We start from the raw sequence: 27554 nt of genomic DNA, 5'->3' as shown, positions 1-27554 counted from the left end.
AACTTACCCATGAAAACAGCCTTGAATCAGGACATACCTGAAACCTTCCCTTTTTTCACTATTAATCTTTTCCACTCCTCTGCCTGTCTATGAGTCTCTGCCAAAATACAAGTGACGGTGGCTGACTCCCTTTCTAAATATAGCAAGCTATTGAATAAATAGCTTTTGCTTTTCTCATTTGGTTGGTCATCATTTATTTCCACATATTGGACCTAGTAATTCTACAAAGAACTAATTTCCAAACCCTCTTTAAAAGATATTGGTTGGGTTTCCCTGGTGGCACAGTGGTTAAGAATACGCCTGCCAACGCAGCGGTCACAGGTTCGAGCCCTGGTCCGGGAAGATCCCACGTGCCGCGGAGCAACTAAGCCCGTGTGCCACAACTACTGAGCCTGTGCTCTACAGGCCGCGAGCCACAACTACTGAGCCCATGTACCATAACTACTGAAGCCTGCACGCCTAGAGCCCATGCTCCACAACAAGAGAAGCCACTGCAATGAGAAGCCCGCCCACCGCAACGAGAAAGCCCATGCACAGCAACGAAGACCCAACTCAGCCAAAGATAAAAAATTTTTTAATCTTAAAAAAAAGAGATATTGGTTAACATTGTTTCTAAAACAGTCATAAAGTTAGCAGAGAACATCTCTTTTACTTCATCTTAATAACCTAAATCTATATGCTCCAAGGCTCACCTTTAGGCAGAAGATATCCCTGGAATGGGCACAGCCTCCTGCCCACCTGAGCAGTGGAGTGTCGAAGCGGGCGGGTGGAGACCGCGGGAGCGCCTCCCTCTCTCAGGCGGACCTCCGAATGGGAACTACAATTCCCAGTGGCCCCTGCAGACCGCCGGCCGCGGCCACGATGCGCCTGCGCAGTGGCGGGGGCTCCGGCTGTGTGGTTCCCGCCATTTCTCGCGGCAGGCCTCCCTGGGTTGAGTTCCGCGCTTCATGGAGGCGTTTGATCCCGCCGAGCTGCCCGAGCTGCTTAAGCTTTATTACCGGAGGCTCTTTCCCTACGCCCAGTACTATCGCTGGCTCAACTATGGCGGAGGTGATGGAGGCGGGGAGCGGGGTGGGAAGTGGGTTGGGAGGGGAACGTGAGGAGATTTCAGGAGGGTACCTTGGAATGACAATATGAAGCGCCTCCTGTGTGCCAGGCGTTGTGCCGGGCACCGTCTTGCGTTATCCTGAGCCCTCCCCCTCACCTCTGAGGTGTAAATGGGCCGAGAGAGGTTGTAATGACCAGCCTACCGCTACGCATTGTAAGGCAGAGCCGCTGCTCCTGTCACTCCTTGGTCAGACTCAAGTGGTCGGACTCACTTTCGGTTCGGTGTTTATCTGCAGCCAAGGGGGGGTTACCGGGTCGTAGCATGAAGCTGCAGAGGCGTGATCAGCTCAGGGACAGAGGGGCATCTCCTAAAAGAGGAGAGGTACTTAACTCTTCCCAGGAATTTACTAGTGCCCACCGAGGAAAAAGAGGTGGTATTACATATTGAAAATATTTCTGCATCTTTTTCCTCATTTTTACTTTTCCCTGTTAGATGCGGGATGGTAAACCCCTTCAAATTAGGAACTAGTTCTTGTCTTTTTTTTTTTTTTAACATGTAGCACAGTGCTGAGCACAGAGGACTCATTAAAAATATCTTCTCTGGGGTGTGCTCAGAGCAGGGGGTCTGAAGAAATGGCTCATGTGTTTACAACACACCCAACAGGAATTAGGGTTCATTGTGACAAGGGGCACAAAACTTGTGGCCTTCCTATGAACAGATACCCAACACGTATCCCCCCTTCACCTGCACGTGGCTGCTGGGCAGGGCCAGTGGGACAGGGCTCAGTACTGGGAGGAAGGCTACAGTATTCAGTGGGGGAGTTTGCCACTTGGAGCCTGTCCGGTCCACGTGTGGCTGGGCCATGAGTGGTGTTATAGGCATAAAGGCTTTGAACCCCTCTATTCAAGGAAAAAAGAAAAATAGATTCCGTGTATATGCCATTCTGGAAAAGGCAAAACAATGGAGACAATAAAAAGATCAGTGGTTGCCAGGAGTTTGCGGGGGAGGGGAGATGAATACATAGAATACAGAAGTTTTTATGAGCGGTGAAAATACTTTGTATGACATTATAATGATTTTATGTCATCATACTATTGTCCAAACCCGTAGAATGTGCAACACTATTCACTTCATAAAGCGAACCCTAAGATGAACTAGGGACTTTGGTGATTATGATGTGTCAGTGCAGTTCAGCCTTAATTTTTTAAAAAAAGTCTTAAAAAGAATTAACACTCAGGGTAGACGTTTTTGGCAAAACCTTTGTTTCACTTCTATATATGTATACACATTATGTATGTGTCTGTTGGACTGTGATGTAAAATGTGCTTTTTAGAATAAAAAAGTTTGCAGGTTACTGTAGTTATACTGGCAAATAAAAGCACAAATTAAAAAGAAAAAAATATATATCTTCTCATTGGTTAATGTTTTAATGCTCTGAGCTGGGTAAAGTACCAAATTAACTTTTAAAGTGTACATTTATTTTGCAGTGGTAAAGAATTACTTTCAACACCGTGAATTTTCCTTCACATTGAAAGATGATATTTACATTCGTTACCAATCCTTCAACAACCAGAGTGATCTGGAAAAGGAGATGCAGAAAATGAATCCGTACAAGATTGATATAGGCGCGGTATATTCCCACAGAGTAAGAAATGGATTTTTTATGTAGTTTGTTGTTTTTTAAACCAAGAATGGATTGGTGCCCCTAGCATTTTGAGATAAATTTTTAGAGCTTATTTTAGTTGAAGAGCCACAAATTGTCCTTTGATGCTTTACATTACTGACTGGAAATAGTTTGGAAGTGAATTGGTTGTATTCTCACTAGAACAAAAAAAAGAGTATCTGGCTAAAAGACTAGGAAGTCAACGTGGTTGAGCACAGAGGGCATTGGAGAGAATCATTCTTGATTTCTCTATTTCTCTCACACCTGTATCTGTTTCACTAGGAAATCTCTTTAGCTCTACCATAATAATATCTAAAATCCAACCACTGCTACTAGTGCTGCTACCATCATCATCTCCATCTCTAATCTAAATTACTGTAAAAACTTTCTAACACTTTGCTCCTGTAGACTCTAGACTCTCTTCTCAACACAGCAGCCAGACGGATCCTTTTAAAACAAGATTGTTATGATTCCTCTGCTCAAAACCATTCTCCAGTGGCTCCCCATTTCACTCCAAGTAAGAGTCCCTCTCTTCTGCTCAGTCACTCCTCACCTGCCACACTGGCCCGTGCTCAAGCAGTTTCCACTGCCTAGAACCCATTTCCCCAAATATGTTATTGGTTCATTCCCTCACCTCCTTCAAGTCCTTACTCAGTGAGGCGTCTGCAGCCTGCCATTCCTCCTACCTGCTCACCTCACTGATACATTCTAAGTGCCTAGAATACTGCTAGGCAGAGAGTACACAGTAATTATCTGCGGAATGAATAAACATACCAAAATTGTCCTTCTTCCTCTCCTTAAAAATACACACATGGTGGGGAAAATATACACATGAAATAATAGCTTTTGTATGGAGCTTTTTCATATGTTGTATAGCTTGTTTTTCATGTCAATCCTCATTATTCTTTTTTTTAATATAAATTTATTTTGTTTATATTTATTTTTGGCTGCGTTGGGTCTTCGTTGCTGTGTGCGGGCTTTCTCTAGTTGCGGCGAGCGGGGGTTACTCTTCGTTGCAGTGCGTGGGCTTCTCATTGCAGTGTCCTCTCGTTGCGGAGCACGGGCTCTAGGTGCGCAGGCTTCAGTAGTTGTGGCCCTTGGGCTCAGTAGTTGTGGCTCACGGGCTCAGCCACTCTGCAACATGTGGGATCTTCCCGGACCAGGGCTCGAACCCGCGTCCCCTGCATCGGCAGGCAGACTCCCAACCACTGTGCCACCAGGGAAGCGCCCTCATTATTCTTTTTACAAATGAGAACTTCGATAATTTGCCCTAGGTCATACAATTTCTAAATGAGGGAGATGGGACCTGAATCCAGGTTTTCTGACTCTGAATCCCAGGGGAAGGGGAGAAGAAGAGGTAAGATAAGGCATGCAGGGAAAATGCTTTGGAACAGTTTACTCCTCTTCAGAGGTGGAGATTAAAACTGAAGTCTTGTGCTTCCCTGGTGGCGCAGTGGTTGAGAGTCCGCCTGCGGATGCAGGGGACACGGGTTCATGCCCCGGTCCAGGAACATCCCACATGCTGCGGAGCGGCTGGGCCCGTGAGCCATGGCCACTGAGTCTGCACGTCCAGAGCCTATGCTCCGCAGCGGGAGAGGCCACAGCAGTGAGAGGCCCGCGTATCGCAAAAAAAAAACAAAAAATCGAAGTCTCTGTAGAAGGGTCAAGTTGTCACTCTACTCCTTCTCCCTAGCACAGAAGGGCGGGGGGGATAGTGTCATTTTTTTAATTGGACCAAGGCAGAGGCATCTGTACACCCTTTTTGTGTGTTTTGTTTGTGATTTTTATCAGTTATATATGCGCGTAGTTTACAGAATCAACTACTATTAATTAGGCTTTTTTTTTTTTAAGGTCTCCTACTTTTCCCCCTAGTTTTTGCTCCCCAGAGGCAAGCATTTTCTTTTTGCTGATTGTTAAGGTATTTGCCTCCTTGTCTCTAAATAACATGATTATATTTCTTCTGTTTTTCCATTTTAAGCATTATCTACTGACCTTCCATTCTGGCAGATGAGAGTTTAGGGTTTGTTCAGTCTCACCCCCTACCCTCACCACACAGAGAACCTTCCTATTACCACATGCTCTTAGTATGTTTGTTAAAAATTAGGATTAGATCACTAATTCAACCCCAAACTGCTAATTATATAAATCTCCCAATGTATTCAGATCCATCAAGTATTTTGTCAGTTTCATCCTGAAGAAATTTCTCCTGCAGCCTTCTTAACTCCTCCTCTCTAAGCCTGACGGGTAAATATGAACTTGTAATCACCCTGGTTTCCTTTCACCTCTCTCCTGTGATCCTTGTTGCCTAGATCCTATGTTCTCTTTTTGGTTTACTCCCTTGTTTTGGTGGAGCACATCCTCCAGGAGCTTCCTAAGAAAAGGTGCATGGAAGACAAAATATTTCATACCTTCTGTATCTGGAAAATGTCTTCATTCTATCTTTATGCTTAACTAATGATTGAGTTTGTAAATCATTTTCCCTCAGAATTTTGAAGACACTGCTACATTATCTTCGAGCTTCCAATGTTGCTGTTAAGAAGACTAATGCCATTCTGATTCCTGTTCCATTGTGTTGGACCTGGAAACTCTTAGGATTTTCTTTTAAAAAAAAAATTTATTTCTTTAATGTTGTACCTATTTTATTTATTTTTGGCTGCATTGAGTCTTCGTTGCTGTGTGCGGGCTTTCTCTAGTTGCGGCAAGCGGGGTCTACTCTTCGTTGCAGTGCGCTGGCTTCTCATTGAGGTGGCTTCTCTTGTTGTGGAGCACGGGCTCTAGGCACGTGGGCTTCAGTAGTTGTGGTACACGGGCTTAGTTGCTCCACGGCATGTGGGATCTTCCCTCACTAGGGCTCGAATACGTGTCCCCTGCATTGGCAGGTGGATTCTTAACCACTGCGCCACCAGGGAAGCCCCGCTCTTAGGATTTTCTGCCTATCCCCTCTGTCCCTAATGGTGTACATCTTTTTTCATCTATTGTGCTAGATACCTGATGGACACATATGATCATGAGCTCGTATCCTTCAATCCTGGGAAATTTTCCTTTTTTTTTTTCTTTAATAGATCTTTATTGGAGTATAATTGCTTCACAATATTGTGTTAGTTTCTGTTGTACAAAAAAGTGAATCAGCCATATGCATACATATGTCCCCATATCCCCTCCCTCTTGAGCCTCCCTCTCCCACCCCTCTAGGTCTTCGCAAAGCACTGAGCTGATCTCTCTGTGCTATGCTACTGCTTCCCACTAACTAACTATTTTACATTCGGTAGTGTATATATGTCAGTGCTACTCTCACTTTGCCCCAGCTTCCCCCTCCTACCCTGTGTCCTCAAGTCCATTCTCTATGTCTACATCTTTATTCCTGCCCTGCAACTAGGTTCATCAGTACCTTTTTTTTTTTTTTTTAGATTCCATATATATGCGTTAGCATATGGTATTTGTTTTTCTCTTTCTGACTTACTTCACTCTGTATGACAGACTCTAGGTCCATCCACCTGACTACAAATAACTCAATTTCATTTCTTTTTATGACTGAGTAATATTCCATTTTGTATATGTGCCACATCTTCTTTAGCCATTCATCTGTCGATGGACATTTAGGTTGGTTCCAAGTCCTGGCTATTGTAAATAGTGCTGCAGTGAACATTGTGGTACATGTCTCTTTTTGAATTATGGTTTTCTCAGGGTATATGCCCAGTAGTGGGATCGCTGGGTTGTATGGTAGTTCTATTTTTAGTTTTTTAAGGAACCTCCATACTGTTTTCCATAGTGGTTGTATCAATTTACGTTCCCACCAACAGTGCAGGAGGTTTCCCTTTTCACCACACCCTTTCCAGCATTTATTGTTTCTAGATTTTTTGATAGTGGCCATTCTGACCCTTTTTATTTTTTTTAATTTAATTTTTAGTTTTATTGATCTTTGTTATTGTTTTCTTTGTTTCTATTTCATTTATTTCTGCTCTGATCTTTATGATTTCTTTCCTTCTACTAACTTTGTGTTTTGTTTGTTCTTTCTCTAGTTCCTTTAGGTGTAAGGTTAGATTGTTTGTTTGAGATGTTTGTTGTTTCTTGAGGTAGGATTGTATTGCTATAAACTTCCCTCTTAGAAGTGCTTTTGCTGCATCCCATAGGTTTTGGATCATCGTGTTTTCATTATCATTTGTCTCTAGGTATTTTTTGATTTCCTCTTTGATTTCTTCAGTGATCTCTTGGTTATTTAGTAACGTATTGTTTAGCCTCCATGTGTTTGTGTTTTTTATGTTTTTTTCCCTGTAATTAATATCTAGTCTCATAGCATTGTGGTCAGAAAAGATGCTTGATATGATTTCAATTTTCTTAAATTTACTGAGGCTTGATTTGTGACCCAAGATGTGATCTATCCTGGAGAATGTTCTGTGCGCACTTGAGAAGAAAATGTAATCTGCTGTTTGGATGGACTGTCTTATAAATATCAATTAAATCTATCTGGTCTATTGTGTCATTTAAAGCTTCTGTTTCCTTATTAATTTTCTGTCGGGATGATCTGTCCATCGGTGTAAGTGAGGTGTTAAAGTCCCCCACTATTATTGTGTTACTGTTGATTTCCTCTTTTATAGCTGTTAGCAGTTGCCTTATGTTTTGAGGTACTCCTATGTTGGGTGCATATATATTTATAATTGTTACATCTTCTTTTTGGATTGATCCCTTGATCATTATGTAGTGTCCTTCCTCGTCTCTTGTAACAGTCTTTATTTTAAAGTCTATTTTATCTGATATGAGTATTGCTACTCCAGCTTTCTTTTGATTTCCATTTGCATGGAATATCTTTTTCCATCCCCTCACTTTCAGTCTGTATGTGTCCCTAGGTCTGAAGTGGGTCTCTTGTAGACAGCATATATATGGGTCTTGTTTTTGTATCCATTCAGTGAGCCTGTGTCTTTTGGTTGGAGCATTTAATCCATTTACGTTTAAGGTAATTATTCATATGTATGTTCCTATTACCATTTTCTTAATTGCTTTGGGTTTGTTATTGTAAGTCCTTTTCTTCTCTTGTGTTTCCCAGTTAGAGAAGTTCCTTTAGCATTTGTTGTAGAGCTGGTTTGGTGGTGCTGAATTCTCTTAGCTTTTGCTTGTCTGTAAAGCTTTTGATTTCTCCATCAAATCTGAATGAGATCCTTGCCGGGTAGAGTAATCTTGGTTGTAGGTTTTTCCCTTTCATTACTTTAAATATGTCATGCCACTCCCTTCTCCCTTCTGGCTGAGAGTTTCTGCTGAGAAATCAGCTGTTAACCTTATGAGAGTTCCCTTGTATGTTATTTGTCATTTTTTCCTTGCTGCTTTCAATAATTTTTCTTTGTCTTTAATTTCTGCCAATTTGATTACTATGTGTCTCAGCGTGTTTCTCCTTGGGTTTATCTCTGTGCTTCCTGGACTTGGGTGGCTATTTCCTTTCCCATGTTAGGGAAGTTTTCGACTATAATCTCTTCAGGTATTTTCTTGGGTCCTTTCTCTCTCTCCTCTCCTTCTGGGACTCCTATAATGCGAATGTTGTTGCGTTTAATGTCCCAGAGGTCCCTTAGACTGTCTTCATTTCTTTTCATTCTTTTCTCTTTATTCTGTTCTACAGCAGTGAATTCCACCATTCTGTCTTCCAGGTCACTTATCTGTTCTTCAGCCTCAGTAATTCTGCTATTGATTCCTTCTAGTGTATTTTTCATTTCAGTTATTGTATTGTTCATCTCTGTTTGTTTGTTCTTTAATTCTTCTAGGTCTTTGTTAAACATTTATTGCATCTTCTCGATCTTTGCCTCCATTCTTTTTCCGATGTCCTGGATCATCTTCACTATCATTATTCTGAATTCTTTTTCTGGAAGGTTGCCTATCTCCACTTCATTTAATTGTTTTTCTGAGGTTTTATGTTGTTCCTTCATCTGATACATAGCCCTCTGCCTTTCATCTTTTCTGTGAATGTGGTTTTTGTTCCTCAGGCTGCAGGATTATAGTTCTTCTTGCTTCTTCGGTCTGCCCTCTTGTCTGACCCTTTTTATTTTTAATATAATTTTTCCTACCTATTTTCTCCGGTCTCTAGAATTCCTAAGGCGATTTTATGTCTTAGACCGGTCTTCTAATTCTTTTTTTCTTCCTTTTTTTTTTTTTTTTTTTTGCAGTACGCAGGCCTCTCACTGTTTTGGCCTCTCTCATTGTGGAGCACAGGCTCCGGACACGCAGGCTCAGCGGCCATGGCTCATGGGCCCAGCCGCTCTGTGGCATGTGGGATCTTCCTGGACCGGGGCACAAACCCGTGTCCCCTGCATCAGCAGGTGGACTCTCAACCACTGCGCCACCAGGGAAGCCCTTTCTTCCTATTTTTTAGTCTCCTTTTTCTCTACTTTCTGGGCAATTTCCTTAAAAGTTTTTCATTTCTGCTATTATATTTTCATTTCCAAGAACTTTTTTTTAGGACATCCTGTACTTTTTTCATTGATACATCTTCTCTCACTGAGGATATCAATGATAGTTTTTAAAATTTTTTTCTGTTCCACAGGCTCTTTTCTCTAAAGGTGCATTTTTTTCTGTTTTTTTTCCACTCTTTCATATCAGAGGTTTTCCTCATATGTCTGGTAGTTTCTTGCTTGTTGCTTATATTTAAGAATAGAGTACTAAAAAGCTGATTGGAGACTCTGTATACATGGCTGAGATTTCTTTACTACAGAGTGATCTGGCCGGGCTGTTTTATTGGGGCGAATCTCTGATGTCAATTTCTCTAGATCTTTACTAGAATGAAAACTCCAGTTGATGACTGATCAATTCCTAGAGCCTAATAACAGTGCCTGGCACACTTGGACAGAGTCTTCAGAAAGGAATCTTCCCATCTCCTGCCTGGGGTGTTAGTGGAAGGGTACAGAGGAGAGGGCTGGGTCTCAGCATTCCCCATGTAAAGGGCTAATTAATCCTCTGAATATCTGTACAACACATCCTTCTTCAACTGTGCCTGTTGTCCCCTCCCCAGCCCAGAGACCCTCTGTTTTACACTCTGCAGATAATAATTCAGGTATCTTTGCCAGGGAAATGGAAGCACAGTCACCTAGCTCCATGGAGTAAGTTTAGCGCTATGGGGAACTAACTGCTTCATAAGTAGATTTTAAATCAATCCTCTTGTTTTTAATCTCACCTCCAGAGATGGCTGTTGTCACCTATTCCTGAGACTTTTGGGGATTCTGAGGTGTAAATTGGGTTCCTTCTTATCCTTTAGTGAGAGCTGAAGATTCAGTTTTTTGGTTCTCCTTATAAAAATTGTGGTGGTATTGTCTCCTCTCTGGTTCTTTTTTTTTTTTTTTTTCCAGGACACCTCTTTATTGTGTTAGAAAAGGTTGGTTACAATAGTTTCTCTAGACATGGAAGGCAACACTGTCCCCAGACCCAGGGGGACCAGAAAATTTATAGCATCAGACGAAAGCCAGGGCAGGAAGCCAGAGCCTACTGAGGACAGAGCTGGACTTAAGACCAGAATACTTTCTTCCCCCTGCTCCTTACCCGAGCCCAGGGTTCTTGCCCCAGCTTCAGCTGCCAAGACATCATCCTTCACCCCAAGATCCTCCTAGCTACCACAATTCAACAAAGGTGCAGTTGGGGAACTTCAGGGTGGGAGTACAGGCTGTGCCCCTAGCCCCGTGGCCTTTGCTCACCCTGAGGTACCCAGTGCCCGTCCCTCAGCCAGCTGTGCCTCCTGGGGAGGGGCCTGGTCATGCAGGTCAGGCAGGGAAAGGGGCTGCTCAGGTCAGCACCAGGCCCCTCTCTGGTTCTTTTTTAAAAGACTTACGCCAATGAACTTACTTACAAAACAGATATACAATCACAGGGACTTCGCTGGCAGTCCAGTGGTTAAGACCACGCTTCCAACGCAGGGGGTACGGATTTGATCCCTGGTCGGGGAACTAAGATTCCATATGCCGTGGGGCGCAGCCAAAAAAAAAAAGGAAATAGAGTCATAGATGTAGAAAACAAACTTACGGATACCAGGGGGGAAAGGAGGGGAGAGGGATAAATTGGGAGATCGGAATTGACATATATACACTACTACATATAAAAGATAACTAATAAGGACCTACTGTACAGCACAGGGAACTCTCTACTCAATACTCTGTAATGACCTATATAGGAAAAGAATCTAAAGAGTGGATAGGGACTTCCCTGGCGGCCCAGTGGTTAAGACTCTGCACTTCCACTGCAGGGGGCTCGAGTTCCATCCCTGGTCAGGGAACTAAGATCCTGCATGCCAAAAAATAAATAAATAAATAGAAAAAAAGAGTGAATAGGGGCTTCCATGGTGCGCAGTTGCTGAAAATCCGCCTGACAATGCAGGGGACACGGGTTCAATCCCTGGTCCAGGAAGATCCCACATGCCGTGGAGCAACTAAGCCTGTGCGCCACAACTACTGAACCTGTGCTGTAGAGCCTGTGAGCCACAACTACTGAGCCTGCGAGCTGCAACTACTGAAGCCCACGCGCCTAGAGCCCGTGCTCCACAATGAGAGAAGCCACCACAATAAGAAACCTGTGCACTGCAACGAAGAGTAGCCCTGGGCTTCCCTGGTGACGCAGTGGTTGAGAGTCCGCCTGCCGATGCAGGGGACACGGGTTCACGCCCTGGTCCGGGAAGATCCCACATGCCGCGGAGCAGCTGGGCCCGTGAGCCATGGCCGCTGAGCCTGCGCGTCCGGAGCCTGTGCTCCACAATGGGAGAGGCCACAACAGTGAGAGGCCAGCGTACCGCCAAAAAAAAAGAAAAAAGGAGTAGCCCCCACTTGCCACAGCTAGAGAAAGCCCTCACGCAGCAACGAAGACCCAACACAGCCAAAAATAAATAAATAATTTTTTTTAAAAAAATGGATATATGTATATTTAAAACTGATTCACTTTGCTGTACAGCAGAAACTAACACGACATTTTAAATCAACTATACTTCAATAAGAATTAAAAAGTAAGTGAATGAATAAAAGACTTGTGCCTTTCTTTAAAAAAAAAAAAGGGCTTCCCTGGTGGCACAGTGGTTGAGAGTCCACCTGCCGATGCAGGGGACACGGGTTCGTGCCCCGGTTTGGGAAGATCCCACGTGCCGCGGAGTGGCTGGGCCCGTGAGCCATAGCCGCCGAGCCTGCGCGTCTGGAGCCTGTGTTCCGCAACAGGAGAGGCCACAACAGTGAGAGGCCCGCATATCGCAAAAAACAACAAAACAAAACAAAAAAAATTTATTTTTGCACAGGTTTAGAGGAAGCCAAATAAGTATTTGTATTCAGTCCACCTTCTTTACCAGGTAGTCCATCGCCTCAAAGGAGATTACTTACAGCTTGAACCAGACTAATTGAGAGATCTTTTTGAATTATTGAAAATTTTTAAATACATTTCTGTTACTTATATGTCCAGTAACAATTAAAGGTCCTTAAAATACCTTGCAATAGGGTATTAATTATTTGTATGTACTTTTCCTTATCAGAAACCTAAAAACTCATTGTTACGAGTTCTATTGATCAACAAATGTTTATTGTACAATGTCATATATATCAATTATATCTCAATGGAACTAGAAAAAAAATATGGTAACATGTATTTATCACATCTTGCTTTAAGTAGATGAAAGTTACACTGTCATCAATTCTGGATGTATAGGATCGAGTCAGTGAGCTTCAACTGACATAGACTTGGCATTATATGGTTTCTTCACTTCTCTTTGGCCACTTTTTCTGTGTAGGTAGAAAATAAGCATATCTGGCAGCATGGCAGCTGTTACAGAAACTGATTGTTATTTTGTACTTGTAGCCCAATCAACACAATACAGTGAAGCTGGGAGCTTTCCAGGCTCAGGAAAAAGAACTGGTGTTTGACATTGACATGACAGACTACGATGATGTGAGGAGATGTTGTAGGTGAGTTCCACGTGTTTTGATGGTAGGTGGGTGGTATCACTGACAATGAGTAATGATGATTTTGCTCCAGTTCTGCAGACATATGTTCTAAGTGCTGGACCCTCATGACAATGGCCATACACATCATTGACCGAGCATTGAAGGGCAAGTATTAACAGTATCTGAGTGGGGTCAAATGCGAGAATCTGTTTTCCTCTGAATATTAACCTGTCTATACCATTTTATAGTCAAGTCTCATAAATTTCTAACATGTTTCTTTGAAACATATGGTAGGGAAAATAAAAGATTAGAATAAAGTTGTAGTTAAAACTTTGATAAAGCTATTGATCAAATCATTTAATTTTTTCCCAGTTCAATCTATTGAGCAACTTTTGCAAGCTAGGTACTGTGCTAGATGAGGGAACTATGAAAGATAACAATTCTTACTTCAGGTAGGTTATGCAGTCTAAGGAGGAAACAAGAAAATTCAGGATTACATATGCATTAATATGCACGGGATGCTGTGGGGGTATAGAACAGCAGGAGTGCATACAGGAATGGGAAGAGATTAGATGAGAAAAGGCTTCCTAGAAGAGGTGATGATGAGGATGATAATGATAATAATAATAGCTAACTCTTACATAGGGGGCTTATGATGTACCAGGCACTGTTCCAAACACTTTAAATTTATTAACTCTCTTAATATCCCTAGACTGGGTCTTTAGAGATCAATGGCAGTTGGTCAGGGAGAGAAATGGAAGTACTGGGGCATGAAGACATTCTTAGCAGAGAGACCAGGATAGGTAAAGAACTGAAGGCAAGAGCATGGGGGCATGGGAAACTATTGGGTTGGCCAAAAAGTTCATTCGGGGTTTTCTGTAAGAGGTTACAAAAGACCCGAACGAACTTTTTGGCCAACCCAATACAAATAATGTACAGTTGACCCTTGAACAACAAGGGTTTGAACAGCGCATGTCCACTTATACAGATTTTTTTCAATAGTAAATTCTACAGTACTCTATGACCTGTAGTTGGTTAAATCTGCAGATGTGGAACCACAAACAGAGGAACTGATGCAGAGGAACTGTTTCTACGGAGGGCCTACTATAAGTTGTACATGGATTTTCGACTGGGGAGCGTTGGCACGCCAATCCCCACTTCGTTCAAGGGTCAACTAATATAGTTAAGATGAGTACATGTGGATAAGAGGTTAAAAAAATGAAGCTAAAGAAGTAAGCAAGAACCAGGAATTCATAGATTTGTTTTAAAACCTATTTTTTCCCCCCTCGTCAGAGGACTTTGGATTTAAACATCGTCTCTGGGTATATTCTGGAAGGAGAGGTGTTCATTGCTGGGTCTGTGATGAATCAGTTAGAAAACTGTCCTCTGCAGTACGTTCTGGGATAGTTGAATATTTGAGCGTTGTAAAGGTAAGGTCTTCTTAATGATATTTACATTTCTTTGTTTGCTAGATATGACCAAGCCTGGTATGTTTTGTAACAAAATTAAACTATCTTTTAAGAATTTGTATTTCAGAGGAGATGATTTTACCAGTAGATCAATTAAAATCATAGTAGCTACATTTTTTAAGATGCTTCATATTTTGCTGTTAAGCATCCTCCTTTGTGGCATAAGGAAGATTAGTTGACTTTTCTGGTTCAAGTATGTCAAGTAAAGTTAACCCAGAAAGTTACATGTATTGAGACTATATAAAATGTCATCCAAGGTTCTATACTTTGACAGAATTTAATCAATATCTTTAGAACACGTTAAAGTTTTAATTATTTCATTTATGTTACATAATATACACGAAGTGTTTTTGTGATGGTTTGTTTTTCAGGGTGGTCAAGATGTTAAAAAGAAAGTTCACCTAAGTGAAAAAATTCATCCTTTTGTCAGGTCTGTTGGAAAAGACTCCATGAAGTTTAAGTTGTGTCTGATTTACCTGCATGTGCTTTTAGAATTACCTGATTAATTTTCTCTGCTGGGGTAGCATTTTACAATAATAATAGCTAGAGTTAATTGAGTGTCTATTTTATACGCTCCAGCATTCATGATAGGTGCCTCACAAATATTCTCATTGGTCTTCACAACAACCTCATTAGATACATGATGGTATCTCCATTTACAGATGAGAGAAGTGAGATTTGGAGAGATTGTATAATTTGCTTGGCTTCACACAAGTAATTATTAAATTCAGGATTCATGTCCTGGTCTGCTTGATTCCACTGAATTCACTACTTCTCCAGGATAATGGAAAGAGGATTTGCATTAGGAGTAAGAATCCCTATTCTGCCAGTTTAATACAACCTTGATAAATTTTAGAGCCCCTGTTTCTTATCAGTATAGGGAGAACAATGTCTGCTCCATCTATCTCACAGAGTTGTGGCAAAGATAAAATGAAACAGTAGAGGGACTTCCCTGGCGGTCCAGTGGTTAAGACTCTGTGCTTCCACTGCAGGGGGCACGGGTAAATAAATAAACAGTAGATGTGAAGTCTATTTTCAAACTGCTAAGCACTATATAAGTGTTGAGATGTTAAAGCACGCAATTCAGAGTAGAAACTATAGACTGTATCCCACATCCTACTACTGATGTATTATTATGCTGTCCTGACTTGGTTGCTTTCCACCCTTGTTACAAACTAATGATGCTATTACCTTCTAAATCGTGGAGTTTAAAAAGTAAACATTTCTTGAATATCTAGTCTAAACCAAGTATTATGCTAGGTTCTTTCCCCTTAGAGTGTCTCATTTAACTCTTATAACCCTGTGAAGAGATGTAATTCCAGTTTTATCTAGTTAAGTTTTAGAAATTCAGTGAAAATAAGTACTAGCCTTCCAAGTGGACAAAAGCCATGTGGCATATGTGTTGCTAATAGTGTTGGGACTTTGTTATTGTTATTCCTACAGAAAATCTATAAACATAATAAAAAAATACTTTGAAGACTATGCCTTGGTTGATCAAGATATTCTTGAGAATAAAGAAAGCTGGGATAAGATTTTAGCCCTTGTTCCTGAAAATATCCTTTCCCAAGACCATTTCTATGTGAGCTACTTGTATTGATCTATGATATTATAAATGTGTTCTGCCTACATATTCTCATATGTTTATAAGTCTAATGTTTTTACACAAAACATCTCCTGTGTTTCTTCGTTTTTTAATCTCTCGTCTGGAATACAATAAGAAGCGAGGCCGTTTTGTAAATAAATTTCCTCATTTTGAAAGTTGATCCTCCTAAAATTAATGACTACTTAAAGGATGTGGGATCATCCTCAAAATATGTACAGACCAGGGACCAGTTTTACCTTAAACTATACAGTTATTTTGGCATTCTTTGTTATATCTAATATAGTTTAACAAGGGAATTTCTCTAAGGATATGTGTTTAATATTTGCATTTTAGAAAACAATAATTACTTTCTATGTGAACTTTAGATATCCTTGTGGTAATACATACTGAAAATAAGTTGTTCGTTGATGTGCCCTAAATGAGTGTGTTCCTTAATGACCCATCACCAATGCATGATGAACTTCAACAAAGCTTCCAAAAGCATCACAATTCACTTCAGCGCTGGGAGCATTTGAAGAAAGCAGCCAGCAGATGTCAGGTATATTCCATTGAAATCTGTATTACAAATACAATAATGCAATTTTTAATTAAATTCTGATTGTTTTGCTTACTAAGTTAAAGATGGTTGAAGATCACTTTTTAACCACTTTAAAGAAATCCTCAAAAATTCCTATTGATCCTCATGCTGGATTTGCATCTACTTTTAGAATAACAGCAAAAATGACAAATGTGGACCCTGGCTTGAGTGGGAGATCATGCTCCAGTACTGTTTTCCACGACTGGATATCAATGTTAGCAAAGGAATCAATCATTTACTGAAGAGCCCTTTTAGTGTTCATCCTAAAACAGGTACTATGTAAAGAAAGTAAGGAAAATAAAAGAAAAATCAAAGTTATTTTTTGTTTTAGAAAGCATATCACTGGGTGTGAATGTCTGAAATAGTAAAGGTTGAAGACTTGTTCTGTCAGCTAATGCCCGCGTTCACTGACTTTTCAACTGTTGATTAGTAGCTGCCTGATGAGTTTCCACTATGTAAATAATTTTTAGTTGGGTTTCTGAGGTTCATTGTTAGAAGTAGAGTTGGAGAGGAACTTAGAAATCACAGAACAATAGCTCTCATTGTACAGATGAGAAAACAGTGGCCCAGGAGGTTCAAGTGACTTGTCCACAGTCTTAAAACAAATTGTGGGGAATACCCTGGTGGTCCAGTGGTGAGGACTTGGCACTTTCACTCATGGGGCCCAGGTTTGATCCCTGGTCAGGGAACTAAGATCCTGCAAGCCTCGCAGTGCAGCCAGCAACTTTGTTCACTTTGTTTTAAAGCAGAAACTAACACACCATTGCACAGAAACTAACACACCACTGCGCCACCAGGGAAGTCCCATAAATAATTTTTTTAAAAAATACTCCCAAATTGCCTTGTTTCCTTTAATAATCTACAGTGACTCTGTAGTGTATACATGTATACAGCCCCTTTTCAGACCTGCCAACACATAGGTGTCTTTTCAATTTCAGCAAATAACTCAAGGTAATGAAATGAACTATTTCCATCTATTCTGTTCCATTTTGAGGACTCTAAATTTGAGACTGTTGTACTTAAATATAGGAGGATATAGGGAAGAGGAAGATAGAAATAAAAGTAGAAATAACAGCAACTAGGTAATAGCTTAACAGTCTTTCACATCTATTTTTTGGTGTTTTGTTAAGAGAAATAAAAGACACACCTAGGGCTTTCCTGGTGGCACAGTGGTTGAGAGTCCGCCTGCCGATGCAGGGGACACGGGTTCGTACCCCGGTCCGGGAAGATCCCACATGCCGCAGAGTGGCTGAGCCCGTGAGCCATGGCCGCTGAGCCTGCGCGTCCAGAGCCTGTGCTCCGCAACGGGAGAGCCCCGAGTACCGCAAAAAAAAAAAAGGACACACCTAATGTGCCTAAATACTGTTCTTAACAGATGAGTCTAACCCTCTTTCTAAGCCTTAGATTAAAATTTTAGCCAAAAATAACTCATAGGAGACAGCTTATAATGATCTGTATTCCAGTCTTCAGTTTATAACTTTTGATTCTCACAGGTCGCATTTCTGTGCCTATTGATTTACAGAAAGTGGATCAGTTTGATCCATTTACTGTTCCAACCATAAGGTATGTTCCAGATTACTGATCACTCATTTTTTGTTTGTGATTGTTGTTCTAAATGTGACGTATGTTGGATTAGATCCCTTCAAGAGAGGCAGCTTCTCTGAGGCTGTATGATGATGTCCTAGCAGAGCAACATTTCCTAGTGAGTTCCATAGAACACAAGTTTTTCAGCTGCTATTATGCAAAAAAAGAGTTCAAATAAGTTTGGGAAATGCTGACTTAAGCAGATTAAAAGTTATTTACTGCAAAATTTCCTGGTCTTTAATATGCTAATGTGCATGGAAAACTCCAAGAAGAGATTATCGTTTTTAGAATATCCCAAATTTAGTTGGCCACACAATTTTTTCACAGAAAATCTTGTGAGATTCATGTGCTTTCATACACTGGGTAATGTTGACCAAGAACCAACTTTAAAATTATCTTATTCTACTATCTGTAGTTCCATTTGCCATGAATTGGATGTTATTTCCACTAAAGAAGAAGAAAAAGAGAACGGAGCTGAATCTGATATCAAACATAGAACCAGAGGTAGGTTAATATATTGAAGTCTCACTTTAACATAATCTTTCTATATAGACATCTTTCTGTGACTCCAGTAATTAACTCGCCTTGGATTCAGACCAGAATAGATCAATGTTTATCTTGAAACCAGCTCAGTAACAAATAATATTATAGCAATGTTTCTGTCCTTCATCAATTGCCCAGATGGTGCTGTTGAATCCAATTTGAGTCAACAAATATTCACAAGTAACATCTGAATGCCAGGATCTATATTGTAAGTTTAAATTGTCAGTTGGTTTTGATAGTTGTTTGAATCTCACAGTCTTTTTTTTTTTTTAATACAGCAGGTTCTTATTAGTTATCCATTTTATACATATTAGTGTATATATGTCAATCCCAATCTCCCAATTCATCCCACGACCACCACCACGCCCCGCCACTTTCCCCCCTTGGTGTCCATACGTTTGTTCTCTACATCTGTGTCTCTATTTCTGCCCTGCACACCAGTTCATCTGTACCATTTTTCTAGGTTCCACATATATGCATTAATATACGATATTTGTTTTTCTCTTTCTGACTTACTTCACTCTGTATGACAGTCTCTAGATCCATCCATGTCTCTACAAATGACCCAATTCCATTTCTTTTATGGCTGAGTAATATTCCATTGTATATATGTACCACGTCTTCTTTATCTATTTATCTGTCGATGGGCATTTAGGTTGCTTCCATGACCTGGCTATTGTAAATAGTGTTGCAATGAACATTGGGGTGCATGTGTCTTTTTGAATTATGGTTTTCTCTGGGTATATGCCCAGTAGTGAATCTCACAGTCTTATATTCAACAACTATTTATTTAACAACTACTATATATGCAATATTTTGTTCTCTACTTTGTCTTTATATCTAGATGAGTGTTCTGTTAAATACATGTCTAAACTGTGATTGAATTGTATATTCAAGAATTTGAAGGAGCTGGGAATATAAAACTTCCTGTTAGTGAAAGTCAAATCTTCTTATACCAATACCCAAGAGACACTATAGCAGTAGAGTCCAATAGCACTTTCTGTGATGATGGAAATGTTATGCATGGCCCAAATGGTAATCACTAGCCATATGTGGCTTTTAAGCACTTGAAATGTGAGAAACTGGATTTTTAATTTCATTTAACTTTAAATAGCCTCATGTGGCTAGTGACTACTGTAATGGGCAGTGCAGATTTCTCATCTCTGACCTTTTTAGTCAAATGTTGCTACCCTTTTTTCAGATTCCAAGTTCAAATATCACTTCATATATTCTAGCTCTAACTTAATATGTAAACAAGTACATTCCACCATCATTATTTGTAGAATGATTACAAGCGTTCTGTTTAAAATATTGGAAAAAAGTCTCCAACATAAATAAACTGGAAAAAAGAACTCAGGGAAAACAGACAATGCAAGGAACAAAGGAAACCTTTTTTGTTTGTTTTGTTTTGTTTTTTGTGGTACGTGGGCCTCTAACTGTTGTGGCCTCTCCCGTTGTGAAGCACAGGCTCTGGACGCGCAGGCTCAGCGGCCATGGCTCACGGGCCCAGCTGCTCCACAGCATGTGGGATCTTCCTGGACCGGGGCACGAACCCGTGTCCCCTGCATTGGCAGGCGGACTCTCAACGACTGTGCCACCAGGGAAGCCCAGGAAACCTTTTTTAAAAAAACCGATATCTGGTCTTCCCTAGTGGTGTGGTGGTTAAGAATCCGCCTGCCAGTGCAGGGGACGTGGGTTCAAGCCCTGGTCCGGGAAGATCCCACATGCCACGGAGCAACTAAGCCCATGCATCACAACTACTGAGCCTGTGCTCTAGAGCCTGCGGGCCACGGCTGCTGAGCCTGCGGGCCACATCTATTGAAGCCTGCGCGCCTAGGACCCTGCGCAACTAGGGCCCACGCACAGCAACGAAGACCCAACACAGCCAAAAATAAAAATAAATATAATAAATAAATAATAAATAAATATAATAAATAAATTTATATTAAATATAATAAATAAATTTATATTAAAAAGAAAAACTCAGAGAATAAGAGAAGATAGTGTATCCATGAAACAAGACCAAAACGCTATGAAAAAGAAACACTCAGAGAATAAGAAAGAGATCTTAAAAATCAAAAAAATCACCATTTGAATAAAAAATTCAATGGAAGGGCTGGAAGAGAAAAGTTGAGATTTCCCAGAAAGTAATACAAAAAAGACAAGTTAGTTGTTTTTTTAAGGAAAAGAAAGATAAAATTAAAGACTAGTTCAGGAGGTCTAATATCTGACAGAAAAAGAATAAATAAAACAGGGAGGAAAAAATTGTCAAAATTATATAGGACAACATCCCAGAAATGAGCCCTTTGTTGAAAGGGCTCAGCATAATAAGAATGATGTGCCTACACCAAGGCACATCATTTTGAAATTTAACACTGAGAATTAAGAGAAGATCTTAAGAGCTTTCAGACCCCTTCCTACTATCCCTCCCCAACAAAAAAGCCATAGAGCTAGGAAGAATGGCCTTAGATTTCTAAGTAACAATGGAAGTATTCATTTTTAGAAGTGAATGCTAGGAAAGAAAAAAGTAGTTGCCATTCAAGAAGATGGAAAGGTCAGAATTACGGCAGGAGGCTGCTATTTTTTTCCACTATAAACCTGTTAGGACTATTTTACTTTTTTTAACCAAGTGCATATATTACTGTAACACAACTTTTTAAATTTAATATTATCTCTTTGTGGACATCTTTTTCCTTTGTTCAGAGGTTTTGAGCAAGCAAGTTTTGGCTCCCTATAAGGAGAAGCTTTGTAATAAATACAAGTGTTCAAACATAAACTGCACTGCCTATCATTTTAAGTATTCATAAAGGCTAATAGCCATCAGTAAATCAGGGATGCTCTAGAGGTAGTGGGAGGCTGGAATAGGTGATATGTAAGTTCCTTATTATTTCTTTAGTTTCTGTGATTGTAAGCTTTTGTCCACTTTCAGATTAGTACCATTTGCTCCTTCCCTTCTACTTCTCAAATCCTGGAATGTTCTCCACTCTCCTTTCTATCTAATTAAATCTTTTTTCTAAGACCTAGTTCATAGCCACCTCAGTCAACTTTGATTGGTCAATTCCTTTTTTCTTTTTTTTTTAAAATTAATTTTATTTATTTATTTTTGGCTGTGTTGGGCCTTCGTTGCTGCGTGCGGTGTTTCTCTAGCTGCGGCGAGCAGGGGCTGCTCTTCATAGAGGCGCACAGGCTTCTCATTGCAGTGGCTTCTCGTTGCGGTGCACAGGCTCTAGGCGCGTGGGCTTCAGTATTTGTGGCACGCAGGTTCAGTAGTTGTGGCGCACAGGCTTTGTTGCTCCGCAACATGTGGGATGTTCCTGGACCAGGGCTTGAACCCATGTCCCCTGCATTGGCAGGTGGATTCTCAACCACTGCACCCCCAGGGAAGCTCTGGTCAATTCTTTGGACTCATACTTATCCATATGCCTGTTTGGCCTTTAATTATATATTGTTTTCTATCACTACATATAGGAGCTGTTTTTCCAGTTCATTCCAAAACTTCTTGAGGGAATTCCCTGGCAGTGCAGTGGTTAGGACTCCGAGCTTCCACTGGGCCCCAGGTTCCATCCCTGGTCGGGGAACTAAGATCCTGCAAGCCACACAGCATGGCCCAAATAAATAAATTTTTAAAAATAAAAACTTCTTGGGCTTCCCTGGTGGCGCAGTGGTTGAGAGTCCGCCTGCCGATGCAGGGGATATGGGTTCGTGCCCCGGTCTGGGACGATCCCACATGCCGCGGAGCGGCTGGGCCCGTGAGCCATGGTTGCTGAGCCTGCACATCCGGAGCCTGTGCTCTGCAATGGGAGAGGCCACAACAGTGAGAGGCCCGCGTACCGCAAAGAAAATATAATAAAAAATAAAAACTCTTGAGACCAAGTAGTATGGCTTATACATTTTTATAATTTAGCATAGTACTCAATATATTGTATAATAGGCAGTTGTAAATATTTGTTTAATTTGTGAGTATTTGTTTAATAATTATATGAAGAGCTTATATATTCCGCAATGGTGAAACAAATATAGAGGCCTTCATCCAAGGAGCTTACAATCTTGAATTAAAGGTTCAAAGTACAATGTGGTTGAACCCAAACTAAATTGTTTCTTTGGTATAAGTTTATTTATCTTAAGAAAATTTATATATTAAAAATTTAGAACAAAATTATAATCTACTTTCATAATTGCCACAATTGAGATATTCATCCTTAATACTCTCATCAAGATTCCTTTTCCAGTCCCAAGTAAGTCAGATAACATTTACTAAAAAAATTTTTAAGTATAGTTTCTTTTTTATGTTTTGTTTTAAGATTTTTTGTTTGTTTGTTTAATTTTTTGGCCACGTGGCATGCGGGATCTTAGTTCCCCAACCAGGGATCAAACCTACACCCCCTGCAGTGGAAGCGTGTAGTCTTAACCACTGGACCAAGGGCAAAGTCCCTAGTTTCTTTTTTTACTCTTTCCAGTAAACTATTATGAGGACTCTTAATTCCATGCAGACAAAATCCAAATCTCATTTTGATCTCAATTAGATTTTTGCCTCCTTTGGGTATTAATTATAGATTGTTTAATTAAATGGATGATTAAGATTCTGTATTCAAAATTTTATGTACATTTTTAAGACTGTTTTATAGATCAAAGAATACCTGTACTTAATGCATGTGACTATCAACTTCTGATTGTTTTCAGAAGGCATGGCCCTGACTTCACATTTTTAATGTTTTGCTCTGTTGGTAAAACTATTTATTATTAAAGCCACAATTTCTAAAGGAAGGAATGTTTGATGGGACTTAACACATAGCAGTAGATGATGCTATGACTGACTGCTAGAGTAGATGTGTACACGTGGTTTGGATGTTTTAGAGCAGCACTGTCTAATACATTAGCCACATGTGGCTATTAGCCACAGATTTTTTTTAATTTTAATTAATTTAAACTTAAAAACTGATAATCGATTCAATTATTGGAGAACTTTTAAGTATGTTTGGAAAAATTAGTTATATGAGCTTTTTTATCTATATATTTTATAATTTAAATCTAGATCAAGTATTTCCAATGATAATATAGTATCTAAATTGAGATGTACTTTAAGTACAAAATACTAGATTTCAAAGAAGTGTGAAAGAATGTAAAATATTTCAGTCTTTATCACATGTTGAAATGATATTTTAGATGAAATGATATTTTAGATATAATGGGCTAAATAAAATACATTATTAAAATTAATTTCACCTTTTTAATATGGCTACTAGAATGTTTTAAATTACACATTTCTTATTATATTTCTATTGGACAGCGCTATTCTAGAGAATTTTTACAAGAAACTTATACTTTCATGTTATTCTTGCTGCCAAAATGCTAATTATAATTCATGGTCTAAATAATTTAGATTACAAGAAGACCAGTCTAGGTCCTTTTGTAAAAGTTTTTGAGCAGTTTCTTGAAAACCTGGATAAATCTCGAAAAGGAGAACTTCTCAAGAAGAGTGGTAAGATTCTATACCTTTCCCTTATAGCTATTTAGGTCTTAGTACAGGTAGTTTAAAACATCCAGCAAGTGAACAATTTTTAGAGCTGTAATCTTTCTCCTCTCAAAAAAAGTTACTAGTTTATCTCACTATCCTTAGTATTTTGAAAACTGGGGTCCCTTAATTCAATTCAGCACACACTCATTTTAACACCTTCTATGTGTCAGGTACTATGAGGGAAACAAAAATGAATTATACAAAGATGAATTCCACATGATGGCTCCCCGCCCTTAAGGAGTACTAACTGGTACAAAACAAAGAAGTACAAAATGCTAAGAGATCTCATCTGATTGAGAGAACCTGAGAAGATTTTATATGAAAAGGGTGGTATTTGAACTCTATTTCAGTGAGCTGCTGTATGAATTCTAATCCCCAATGCTAATATATCATACCTTGAGGTATGAGTAGGATTTCCGCAAGCAGAGATTTGATGAGGTAAAGGTACAGGAGTGGGAAAAGGAGACAGGTTGTTCATTCTTGAAGGAACAGCAGGAACAAAGGCATAGAAGCAGGAAAGCATCAAGTCACTCTAGAGGCCATGAAGTAGTACAGCTTATCTGGTAAAAGATGCGTCAGGAAGTGATGGGAGAGAAATCCGAAGAAGCAGACTGAAGCCAGAGTATAGATGGCCTCGAATTCCAGTCTTGGGAGTTTGAGCTTAATTCAGATGGGACAGGGAAGCTATTAAAGGTTTTTGAGAAAGGGAGTGCCATGATTTGTAGTTTTATCTATAATAGAAAGATAAATCTAGCAACAGTATATCTGGGGAGAAGCAGGGGATAGACTGGAGCCCAAGAGATCAACTGAGCTATTAGTATTAGGACAGTAGAATTGGAGATCTCCAAAAAGTGCAAATACTGGAGCCATCCTTGAAACTTGGTAATGATTTTTTGGAAGTTGAAAGATCTAAGTAAAAGTGTCACAGAAGCCAAGGGAAAGGAAAGTTTCAAGGAGATTATCAAGTGTCAAATGCAGTAGAGAACTGATAAAATCCTGTTGGATATAAGAGCGAGAAGGAGGTGCTAGGAGGATAGCAGTGTCAAAGGAAGAGTTCTTTGAATAGGAGACGCCTGAGCATATGTGTAAGCCAAGAGGAAAAAAAATCAACAGTGAATATTATTCAAGAGATTGATGGATACCATAGAAAACTGGCAGTGTTATAAAAATACAAACTCCCTTTCCACTTCATTTTTTAACAAAATGTGTGGTGGTTAAAAAGTAGTGCCTAAGATAATGCTCTAACTCATAGTAGCCACTCAAATATGTGCTTGTTGAATGAACAGTGATGACTCTGAACTTGGAAAGCCTCATTGAAGCTGCCATTCCAACTGGTCATATTAAGTCCTTTGTATTCTTGTTCTGTACTAGCTCAGCCTATAATGTTGGCTTCAGCAAATGTGAAAGCAAATCTTTATGCATGATGTGAATTTAATGGAAGCATTAAGCAAATCAGGATGTGAAATAAATGGGCTTTGTTTTGTTTTCCTTTACTATCCTTGATAAAAATCTGTTCTATTTTAGATTTACAAAAAGACTTCTGAAGATAACAACTCCCTTTTTACCAATGTGGATATCTTCTCCCTTCAACCAAGAATCAAATACTTCAAGAGCCATTTAATAAATATAGCAGAACTGTGTATGTGTCTTAATGCTCAAAGCAAAATTTTCTTTTCTTGAAAAATAGTTATGTTGAAAAGATTCCTGAGACCACCAAAGGAGAATATTCAGGTTCCTGGAAGGAGCAATAATAGGAGGATATAAGTGGATTGCAGATTAATTTGTAAAATTTAATATTATAATTCTAAGATTTCCGATATAGGTACTCACTTCTACCAGTTGCCATATATGGAGGTAAGTGAGCAGTAATATGCCCAAGATTTTGATGTCAGTTCACCAGATTCAGCCTCCATATTTCTAGGTGAATGAGCATTTCGTTCTTAAGTCTTAGACACTTAAGTCAATTATACCTGGAGTGTGTATTCAGTCACTCCCTAAGTTTGCTTACTGATATTTTTATTGGTCAGGCCACACCCTGCTGCTTGTCTTTTAAAAAATTATTTTAAAATGAGCATCTACACCTACTAAAACTTTAGTTCAAAAGATACGAGTTACTATGTTACAATATTAGGGCCTAGTAGAGTATTTTTTACAACTGTTGGCAATTGTAGCTCCTAACTTCTTCCCTCAGAACAATTTTCTAAGCAATTTAGAATAACCAACTTCACCAGCATAAAACCTTTTGTACTTGTCAAAACACTTGGACTCTCTATATCTCCAGCCACTTAAATTTAATTTTAAAGGTTTCATTTCTTCTGTATTTGATTTCATGTGATAGATTCTGAAGTGTCAGATTTCTTTTGCGTGGTTTTACAACCAACCTAACAAAACAGTCATTCTGGTTTACATTCTGTCTTTTGAGAAACACTGAGAAGCAAGCTATCAGGCTGGTGCTTTCCCTGAGTTTTCCTTCCTTTGCACTACCTATAACATTGTATTCTCCATTGCCACAGTCCGTTTTTTGTTTTTTGTTTTTGATTTATATAAAACAGATTCTATAATACAGTCAACACACTGAAATGCCTTTCATTTCTTTCTCTTTTCTAATTTTTTAAGAAAAAATATTAAAGACTATTGTGTAAAATTCCTCATCTGAGCTTCTGTTTACTATGTATTGTTCAGTCTTTTTGGAAAACAGTGACTGGTCAATTAAAACTCCTGAATACAAAATTCCTAAAGACTTGGGACTCCTCTGGTGGTCCAGTGGCTGACTCTGTGCTCCCAATGTAGGGGACCCCAGTTCCATCCCTGTTCAGGGAACTGGATGCCACATACTGCAGCTACAAGTTCACAGACCCAGCGCAGCCAAGTAAATAAAAAAATTTTTTTAATTACTAAAGACTCATGAGTCCATCCTAACTCAGAATGAGTAGAAAGACTGGTATTATGCTTTCAGCAAGAGATGTTTTAGGCTTCCAATATGTCTAGCATTAAAACATTTTAATGCTTTAATATTAGAGCCCTTGATAAAAACCGGTATAATTGCCCATAAAATAAATTACAGAATATATTGTGCTTGTGCAAAAGAGTGTTTGGTTCTTGAAGACAACAGAAACATAAAGACTTGACTTCCCTAGCTGATTTGCCTTCTCATCCATATATGAGAATTGTAGAAACAAAGGGCACAGAACTGGTGTCCGTCTGCAAACTTGCCCAGTTTATAAAGAAACCCAAAGAAAGAAAATACGTCCTTCCTTAGCTAATCATTAACAGAGTTAGAAAAGTCAGTGGGCTTGCTGGGAAAGAAAGGGGAATGGTCAAAATGTAGTTTTGTTTGTCTAAGGAGATGGTTGGCTATTGCTGGCTCTTCTGAAGGTAAATGGACTGCATTGACAAGTCTCCCAGATCACTATTAGGTAGAAATTCTATTAACAATTTTAACACTTTTTAAGTAATGTACATAATTTAATCTTCCTAACAATCCTATGAAGCAGCTTCTGTTATCCCCATTTCATAGATAAGGAAACTGAGGCATATATGTGTTAATTAAATTGCCGAAGGCTGCCATTAGGTAACCTAACAGATTCAAACAAAGGAGTCTGGCTTCAAAATCCATGTTCTTATTCACTCCATAATATTGCCACTCCTGTCTAAAGAGAATTTCAGAATTT

At 39.6% G+C, this 27554-nt stretch overlaps 1 protein-coding gene and 1 non-coding gene across 3 annotated transcripts; both read left to right on the top strand.

Annotated features, from left to right (window-relative positions):
- Window positions 1-877: 877 nt before the first annotated feature.
- On the top strand, window positions 878-26534 carry PRIM1 (DNA primase subunit 1). Of its 2 annotated transcripts, XR_016394961.1 has the most exons (14): window positions 878-1050; window positions 2536-2693; window positions 12507-12613; window positions 12684-12757; window positions 13886-14022; window positions 14433-14491; window positions 15505-15614; window positions 16111-16202; window positions 16372-16513; window positions 17735-17804; window positions 18241-18329; window positions 18507-18576; window positions 23749-23847; window positions 25408-25523. XR_016394961.1 is itself a non-coding variant. In XM_089920885.1 (13 exons), the coding sequence occupies exons 1-13, from the start codon at window positions 948-950 to the stop codon at window positions 25425-25427; spliced, it is 1260 nt and encodes a 419-aa protein (XP_089777011.1). In that variant the 5' UTR covers window positions 879-947; the 3' UTR covers window positions 25428-26534. The 2 variants fall into 2 exon arrangements, 1 of the variants encoding a protein (XP_089777011.1); XM_089920885.1 differs by lacking the exon at window positions 18507-18576 and having other exon boundaries at window positions 879-1050; window positions 25408-26534.
- LOC115803540 (small nucleolar RNA SNORA11) lies at window positions 1650-1779 on the top strand. The gene has a single exon (XR_004024279.1). It is a non-coding gene; the product is annotated as a small nucleolar RNA SNORA11 (small nucleolar RNA).
- Window positions 26535-27554: the final 1020 nt, after the last annotated feature.

This window comes from Delphinapterus leucas, chromosome 11 (genome assembly GCF_059928025.1).
Source record: "Delphinapterus leucas isolate spDelLeu-1000000601 "Yukka" chromosome 11, BTC_Dleu_Yukka2, whole genome shotgun sequence".
Classification (NCBI taxonomy): Eukaryota; Metazoa; Chordata; class Mammalia; order Artiodactyla; family Monodontidae; genus Delphinapterus; species Delphinapterus leucas.
This window is presented reverse-complemented; position numbering and strand designations above follow the sequence as displayed.